The sequence below is a fragment of the Polyodon spathula genome, chromosome 10 (genome assembly GCF_017654505.1).
Source record: "Polyodon spathula isolate WHYD16114869_AA chromosome 10, ASM1765450v1, whole genome shotgun sequence".
Taxonomy (NCBI): domain Eukaryota; kingdom Metazoa; phylum Chordata; class Actinopteri; order Acipenseriformes; family Polyodontidae; genus Polyodon; species Polyodon spathula.
In genome coordinates, this window is record NC_054543.1 from 381,505 (window position 1) to 390,766 (window position 9,262).

The window sequence follows — 9,262 nt, forward strand, 5'->3', positions numbered from 1 at the left end:
TTATGCATGAGCGAGTTTTAGTTGCTGTGTTCATTTTAAGCACGGATCTCCATACCTAGTTTGGTGCTGTTGTATCTCATTTGAAACAACTGCCTGCATGTTATTGTAGTACACGAGATGTTTCGCCTGCTCAAAACATCAACGCCACTGATATCATGTTATTGTGAACTTCAGTATCACCTAAAAAGCAAATCGCTTTTTTTTATTATAGAGACACACTTTAATAAAAGGTCGTTTGTTTATCTCCTGTGTAATGTGTAAGTACTGTATTCCTTGAATGAATAAGGCGACTGTTTCTGTAAACGCATTATGGGTAAGATATGTTTTTAATGTATTTACACATTTCCCCTCGGCACTTATACGATCGAAGCGGACTTCAGATTCTGGGTCCCGTCTGCCCCGCGATTTTAAACTAACAATCAAAAGCAAGTCACATGACAACTATCACCAGAGGACTGACAACGTCAGTGAATCATGCGCTTTTCAGCTCGAGTTCCTTCTCTCGGCAAAAACAAACCGCCTCTTTGTGCACCACGTCACCACCTTGCTTAGTAACCCCGAACTGCGTCGCAGAGAGAGGAAAGCCAAAGGATGGTGAGTTCATTTCTTTATTAATTAAGAACCCAGCAATAATTTAACATTTGCGCCGCAATGGATCACCGAAAAGCGATGCACCGTGTTACATCCACCGGCAAAGGGGGCTTCTAATTAGTGAATATATCCGCTTTACTTTATTTCAACAGCAGAAGCTCACGTTCAGTCGGTATGTAGCTTGATACAAACACAAACATATCTGTTGGTTGCCTGGAGAAGCCGTGATGAGCAAGCGCAGGATGAGTAAACATGAATAATAAAAACTTCACGAGAGATAAGCACAGCTATATAGCCCATTGAAACGTCATTCATTGAAACGTCATTCATTGAAACGTCTTTGGGTTTTTTTCCCAAGGTTCTCTCACACTAGCATATCGCTTATGTGCACGCAGTATAATGCGTTATAATATCTGCTAGGCTGAGTGCACAGCAGCAAGCAAGCAAGCGAGCATGCAGATTCATTTCAAGAGCAAATCAACTATTCCAACTGCATTGCAGCCACGTTCCAGTTAACACGGAGCAGCACTGCTCTGTGGATTATATACTGCCTCGCGTTTTTATTCAGCCGCAGGTACGTGTTTTGTCCAGCGCGTACAGAAAGGATTTGGGGTACACTAGACACATTCAGCAAGGTTTTCATTTCACCTAGCAATGTCTGCAGCCCCCTAGCTAACAAAATCGCGGGTCTTCAAAATATAAATATGTTGGTTTAAAACTCTCGAGTTGTGCGCATTATTGTAGTTATTGTAGAACCTCCCTACCCCCCATATTTATCTTGCATTTGTTTTGGTTCTCAATATTATATGTACAATAAAACGACACCAGTAATCTTACTAGAACCCGTGTTTGCTGCTGATACGCACGTGCATTGCGTGTTCTATATGCTTCTCATGCATTAGCTGCTCAAAGTCTGCATGGCTGTACATATACATGACTGTAAACATTGCCACACATCTCTTCTATTCGCTGCCAGGTGTGTGTGTGGATGAGCCCTCTGTAATGAGGATGCCAGTCTTGATGGATTCTTCTGTTTAAATGTTTCTTTCTGTAAGGAAGGACCTCTCTGAGACAGCACCTCCTTCACAGGGGGCCCTGAGGCTGGATTCACAAAGCAGATATAGGTAGCAGTCTACTAAACCCAGTTCACGTCCATAATAATAATAATAATAATACAGAAAGAAATGAGGTGTTTATACGTGAATCATATAGACCTACTCAGTGGATTTCAGCTCAACTTTATCCTTCTATCTTTAAATATTGTTTTGTGAAACATTTAACAATGAGATATGTTGCTAGCTAGCACTCGGTGTGCTAAGTGGTAGCAGTGTCTTGTGAAGCTGGCCCCTGGATGATAGTGTCGGCAGTGCTTGTGAAGCTGGTCCCTGGATGATAGTGTTGGCTGTGCTTGTGAAGCTGGTCCCTGGATGATAGTGTTGGCTGTGCTTGTGAAGCTGGCCCCTGGATGATAGTGTCGGCTGTGCTTTGTGAAGCTGGCCCCTGGATGATAGTGTCGGCAGTGCTTGTGAAGCTGGTCCCTGGATGATAGTGTCGGCTGGATGATAGTGTTGGCTTGTGAAGCTGGCCCCTGGATGATGTGTGTGAAGCTGGCTGGATGATAGTGTGCAGTGCTTTGTGAAGCTGGCCCCTGGATGATAGTGTCGGCAGTGCTTTGTGAAGCTGGCCCCTGGATGATAGTGTTGGCTGTGCTTGTGAAGCTGGCCCCTGGATGATAGTGTTGGCTGTGCTTTGTGAAGCTGGTCCCTGGATGATAGTGTCGGCAGTGCTTTGTGAAGCTGGTCCCTGGATGATAGTGTCGGCAGTGCTTTGTGAAGCTGGCCCCTGGATGATAGTGTTGGCTGTGCTTTGTGAAGCTGGCCCCTGGATGATAGTGTTGGCAGTGCTTGTGAAGCTGGCCCCTGGATGATAGTGTTGGCTGTGCTTTGTGAAGCTGGTCCCTGGATGATAGTGTCGGCAGTGCTTTGTGAAGCTGGTCCCTGGATGATAGTGTTGGCTGTGCTTGTGAAGCTGGCCCCTGGATGATAGTGTTGGCTGTTTGTGAAGCTGGCCCCTGGATGATAGTGTCGGCAGTGCTTTGTGAAGCTGGCCCCTGGATGATAGTGTCGGCTGTGCTTGTGAAGCTGGCCCCTGGATGATAGTGTTGGCTGTGCTTGTGAAGCTGGCCCCTGGATGATAGTGTTGGCTGTGCTTGTGAAGCTGGTCCCTGGATGATAGTGTCGGCAGTGCTTTGTGAAGCTGGCCCCTGGATGATAGTGTTGGCAGTGCTTTGTGAAGCTGGCCCCTGGATGATAGTGTCGGCTGTGCTTGTGAAGCTGGCCCCTGGATGATAGTGTTGGCTGTGCTTGTGAAGCTGGCCCCTGGATGATAGTGTTGGCTGTGCTTGTGAAGCTGGTCCCTGGATGATAGTGTCGGCAGTGCTTTGTGAAGCTGGTCCCTGGATGATAGTGTTGGCTGTGCTTTGTGAAGCTGGTCCCTGGATGATAGTGTTGGCTGTGCTTTGTGAAGCTGGCCCCTGGATGATAGTGTTGGCTGTGCTTGTGAAGCTGGCCCCTGGATGATAGTGTTGGCTGTGCTTGTGAAGCTGGCCCCTGGATGATAGTGTCGGCAGTGCTTTGTGAAGCTGGCCCCTGGATGATAGTGTCGGCTGTGCTTTGTGAAGCTGGTCCCTGGATGATAGTGTCGGCTGTGCCTTGTGAAGCTGGCCCCTGGATGATAGTGTTGGCTGTGCTTTGTGAAGCTGGCCCCTGGATGATAGTGTCGGCAGTGCTTTGTGAAGCTGGCCCCTGGATGATAGTGTCGGCAGTGCTTTGTGAAGCTGGCCCCTGGATGATAGTGTTGGCTGTGCTTGTGAAGCTGGTCCCTGGATGATAGTGTTGGCTGTGCTTGTGAAGCTGGTCCCTGGATGATAGTGTTGGCTGTGCTTGTGAAGCTGGCCCCTGGATGATAGTGTTGGCTGTGCTTTGTGAAGCTGGCCCCTGGATGATAGTGTTGGCTGTGCTTGTGAAGCTGGCCCCTGGATGATAGTGTTGGCTGTGCTTGTGAAGCTGGCCCCTGGACGATCGTGTCGGCAGCATGCACCTCACATACCATACTTTCTATACACGGGTAAATACATAGAGATGCAATCAACATGCACACAGGAAGTGATTGAGAGCGCTTCAGGTGTGAAGGAGCCCTTTACATATTCATGTAGCTAGACAGTAAACTACACAGCACACTGTTAACGGTATAGCAGTCTAGGAAAGGTAACTCTAAACAGTGGACTGTTCTTGCCGACTAGCAGAGATAACAACACGACCGATTCACCAGTCAGGCTTGGCTGTGTATATTTTATGACTTGACTTGCTTATCTTTCTGATGAAAGAGCCAGAGGCTGCAATAGAGGCTGCATTCATGTAGCAGGCAGGTTACTATACAGCAGCATTGCTGACAGACACGTTGGGGTAAGTCCCAGGACAGTGTTATAAATGCTGCTCTGTGTGTCACAGAATACAGATTCAACATTACACACACCATATGGCAATGACACACTGAGATCTGTTACCTTCTACAATCTGCTAATGCCATTCTGTGTCGGGCCCAGGTGTCTGTCTGCAGCATACTGTACAGGCTGAAAAAGATGCAGCCATTTGTTACATGGCACTATGCCCAGTTTTAATTTCCTTTGAAAACGTCCACATTGTTTGAATTTGTTTTACCCAGTCTCTAGTATTAAAAAAAACAACAAACAAACACCATTATACAAAAATGTGTATTACAGCGTTGCTTTTAATAAACCACGTGCAAGCCTGTACAGTCTGCTGAGCTCAGGTATGTAGGCCATCCAGTCAAAAGCTTGGGAATTGTCCGTTTTCTTTAAATCGCAGAGATATTCTGAACCAATAACTGAGCACAGCTGATTTTTTTGTTGTTTTGTTTTCAGGGTTTGCTATCGATCCTGCGCAAGCTGAAGAGTGCCCCTGATCAGGAAGTGCGAATCCTTCTCCTGGGGCTGGACAATGCAGGAAAAACAACACTTCTCAAACAGCTGGCGTCCGAGGACATCAGTCACATCACTCCTACACAGGTACACAAAGATACTGCATGAATGAGAGATACTCATCATATGGCCTGTTCCACTGTTCACACTCTTAGTTGGCTGTTCAGTTCTATGCAAGAAAAATCATCTTGCTCAAGAGCATGTAGAATTTCATGTAGCCAGTTGTATGGTTTGTAGCAACCCTAACCCCTAACCCCTACCCTAGAAAACTACTGAACTGAACCCTGCCCCTAGAGAATTGAACTGAACCTAACCCCTAACCCTAGAGAACTGAACTGAACCTAACCCCTAACCCTAGAGAACTGAACTGAACCTAACCCCTAACCCCTAGAGAACTGAACTGAACCTAACCACTAAACCCTAGAGAACTGAACTGAACCTAACCCCTAACCCTAGAGAACTGAACTGAACCTAACCCCTAACCCCTAGAGAACTGAACTGAACCTAACCCCTAACCCTAGAGAACTGAACTGAACCTAACCCCTACCCCTAGAGAACTGAACTGAACCCTACCCCTAACCCCTAACCCTAGAGAACTGAACTGAACCTAACCCCTACCCCTAGAGAACTGAACTGAACCTAACCCCCTACCCCTAGAGAACTGAACTGAACCTAACCCCTAATCCCTAGAGAACTGAACTGAACCTAACCCCTAACCCTAGAGAACTGAACTGAACCTAACCCCTAACCCCTACCCCTAGAGAGCTGAACTGAACCTAACCCCTAACCCCTAACCCTAGAGAACTGAACCCTAACCCCTAACCCCTACCCCTAGAGAACTGAACCCTAACCCTACCCCTACCCCTGCTGAGCAGTAGAAACGCAGGTCTTGTTGTTTCACTGCCCCTCTCTTGTTTTTAGGGCTTTAACATTAAGAGTGTCCAGTCTCAGGGTTTCAAACTGAATGTCTGGGACATCGGGGGACAGAGAAAGATCAGACCCTACTGGAGAAATTACTTTGAAAACACAGACGTGCTGGTAAGTGCTGCAGAAACGTGAACTTGAAGGGTTACCCTCTGTAGCAGTAGCTGTGCATGCAAAGTTTACTGATGATAGATGGTCAAATGTAATGTTTCTGAATTAACCATTGGCTTTTCTTTCAGATTTATGTTATTGACAGCGCGGACAGGAAGAGGTTTGAAGAAACAGGACAGGTGAGCTGTTTTATGTATTTATTTTGTGCTACTCTGAATTGCTTGGTCTATTGGGCGGGGATGATGAATTTGGGTCCTAAGATATCCAGCACCAGGGGCTGGCTGTTTGAGGGAGCTTGCAGCTGAATCTGTCTCTTTTTGTACTGTTAATTATGGAATTCAGAGGTTCTAGCCCTCAACAGGCAAATCAGCAGACCCAGTAAAACAGTCAAATGTAAAAGGATGGTTTTCCAAAGCAAGATGTTCATTTTGTAAGCTGATGAAAGCGTCCCCTGTGATCCCTGTCAGGAGCTAGCAGAGCTGCTGGATGAGGAGAAGCTCAGCGGTGTTCCTGTCCTCATTTTCGCCAACAAGCAGGACCTGCTGACTGCGGCGCCCGCCTCTGAGATTGCAGAGGGCCTCAATCTGCACACCATCCGCGACCGCATCTGGCAGATCCAGTCGTGCTCGGCGCTGACTGGGGAAGGCGTGCAGGTATGCAGCCCGCCTGTATCAGACCATTCCCATCGCATTGTTCCTGTGTGTCACACAAGCTAGATGTGTGAGGAACTGGCCTCGGCTTGATCACCTAGCCAGACACTCGGCACATGTGAAGGAGTTTGAAGTGGAAATTGTTTTCAGATCAAGGTTGGGGACAATTTCTGTTTGTCAATTCCAATTCCTTTTTAAAATCAATTCCCAATTCACGTTCACATTGATCAAAATTGCAATTAGCAGAATTCTGTTAAAATGAACTACTTGCAGTGGCCACAGATTACTTTAGTGAAGTGACTGTCAGTCAATTAAACAGTTACTGTTCTCTAAAATATAAATCCCTATTCCTTCAAAGGAATTGAAATTGGGTATTGATTTTAAACAGGAATTGACCCCAACCCTATTTTTGATATGGGGGTTAGGGTCAGAGTTCATGCAATCCCAGGCATTGTCTGCACGCTACACCACTCATTGCTAAAGATGACACCTGCAACAATCTGGCCTGTGGTTTGAATTACAGGCTGTATACTCTTAGCAAAATAGAGTAGATGGGGATGAGATGAATACTTTTACACACAATCATTTTCACATGTCTTGTTGTTTGTTTTGTTTCTAGGATGGCATGAATTGGGTCTGCAAAAATGTGAACGCAAAGAAAAAGTAGAACTGTACAGACTGTTCATGTATTTCAAAAGGAAAGCACACTAGAAGAGATTAAACAGCTGGACCAGCGGGAACATGAACTTCACTCACTGAACTCGACCACAACCTTCATCACACAACTACAGCAACAGCATCTACTACACACCAAGAGAATCTTAACCTTCACACAGCTACACACCAAGAGAATCACAACCATCATCACACAGCAACACACCAAGAGAATCTCAACCATCATCACACAGCTACACACCAAGAGACTCTCAACCATCATCACACAGCAACACACTAAGAGAATCTCAACCTTCACACAGCTACACACCAAGAGAATCTCAACCATCATTACCCAGCAACACACCAAGAGAATCTCAACCATCATCAGCCAGCAACACACCAAGAGAATCTCAACCATCATCACCCAGCAACACACCAAGAGAATCTCAACCATCATCACCCAGCAACACACTAAGAGAATCTCAACCATCATCACACAGCTACACACCAAGAGAATCTCAACCATCATCACACAGCTACACACCAAGAGAATCTCAACCATCATCACACAGCAACACACTAAGAGAATCTCAACCATCATCACACAGCAACACACTAAGAGAATCTCAACTATCATCACACAGCAACACACCAAGAGAATCTCAACCATCATCACACAGCAACACACTAAGAGAATCTCAACCATCATCACATAGCAACACACCAAGAGAATCTCAACCATCACACAGCTACACACCAAGAGAATCTCAACCATCATCACACAGCAACACACTAAGAGAATCTCAACCATCATCACACAGCAACACACCAAGAGAATCTCAACCATCATCACACAGCTACACACCAAGAGAATCTCAACCATCATCACACAGCTACACACCAAGAGAATCTCAACCATCATCACACAGCTACACACCAAGAGAATCTCAACCATCATCACACAGCTACACACCAAGAGAATCTCAACCATCATCACACAGCAACACACTAAGAGAATCTCAACCATCATCACACAGCAACACACCAAGAGAATCTCAACCATCATCACACAGCAACACACTAAGAGAATCTCAACCGTCATCACACAGCAACACACTAAGAGAACCTCAACCTTCACATCACACAGATACACACCAAGAGAATCTCAACCCTATCACACAGCTACACACCAAGAGAATCTCAACCACCATCACACAGCTACACACCAAGAGAATCTCAACCATCATCACACAGCAACACACTAAGAGAATCTCAACCTTCACACAGCTACACACCAAGAGAATCTCAACCATCATCACACAGCTACACACCAAGAGAATCTCAACCATCATCACACAGCAACACACCAAGAGAATCTCAACCATCATCACACAGCAACACACTAAGAGAATCTCAACCATCATCACACAGCAACACACCAAGAGAATCTCAACCACCATCACACAGCTACACACCAAGAGAATCTCAACCATCATCACACAGCAACACACCAAGAGAATCTCAACCACCATCACACACCTACACACCAAGAGAATCTCAACCATCATCACACAGCAACACACCAAGAGAATCTCAACCATCATCACACAGCAACACACCAAGAGAATCTCAACCATCATCACACAGCAACACACTAAGAGAATCTCAACCTTCACACAGCTACACACCAAGAGAATCTCAACCATCATCACACAGCAACACACTAAGAGAATCTCAGCTTTCACACAGGTACACACTGAGAATCTCAACCACCATCACACAGCTACACACCAAGAGAATCTCAACCACAATCACACAGTAACACAAAGAGAATCTCAACCACCATCACACAGTAACACACCAAGAGAATCTTAACTATCATCACACAGCAAAAACACTAAGAGAATCTCAACTTTCACACAGGTACACACTAAAGTAATCTCACAGTCCTCCTGTTTTCTTACCACATGAGTTCCAGGACAGTCTGCAGTGTTCCAGGATGTGGAATTGGGGACAGATCACGGATTGATCTTTAACAGGACCTGGTCTTTCTGTGGGACCATGCAGGGGATTTCATAACACCATACACCTCTGTTCATGTTGTGCTGCTGGGACAGTAAGATTGTTTAGACTGTATAACAAAAAAAAAACAAAAAAACATTGCTACATTTTTCCCCAACCCTCCCTACTTAGTATAGCTCTGACACTCTTGAAAATAATTTAGTTTGTTTTTCTTTACATGTTTAATAAGATGTGATTCTTTTGAATGGTACGTCCTGTGTAAGGTGGAAATAGTTCTTTTTCTACAGGCACGCTCACTGTTTGTCTC

At 45.5% G+C, this 9,262-nt stretch overlaps 1 protein-coding gene across 1 annotated transcript; it reads left to right on the plus strand.

Annotated features, from left to right (window-relative positions):
* The first annotated feature begins 200 nt into the window (after positions 1 to 200).
* On the plus strand, positions 201 to 7,155 carry LOC121322019 (ADP-ribosylation factor-like protein 3). Its single transcript, XM_041261451.1, has 6 exons — positions 201 to 594; positions 4,535 to 4,678; positions 5,513 to 5,629; positions 5,755 to 5,805; positions 6,094 to 6,279; positions 6,896 to 7,155. The coding sequence occupies exons 1-6, from the start codon at positions 592 to 594 to the stop codon at positions 6,941 to 6,943; spliced, it is 549 nt and encodes a 182-aa protein (XP_041117385.1). The 5' UTR covers positions 201 to 591; the 3' UTR covers positions 6,944 to 7,155.
* Positions 7,156 to 9,262: the final 2,107 nt, after the last annotated feature.

Excerpts from the sequence above, each read along its gene's own strand:
- LOC121322019 (XM_041261451.1), top strand. Across the intron at positions 5,806-6,093 it reads GGTTTGAAGAAACAGGACAG|GAGCTAGCAGAGCTGCTGGA; the intron begins GTGAGCTGTTTT and ends GATCCCTGTCAG. Across the intron at positions 6,280-6,895 it reads TGACTGGGGAAGGCGTGCAG|GATGGCATGAATTGGGTCTG; the intron begins GTATGCAGCCCG and ends TTTTGTTTCTAG.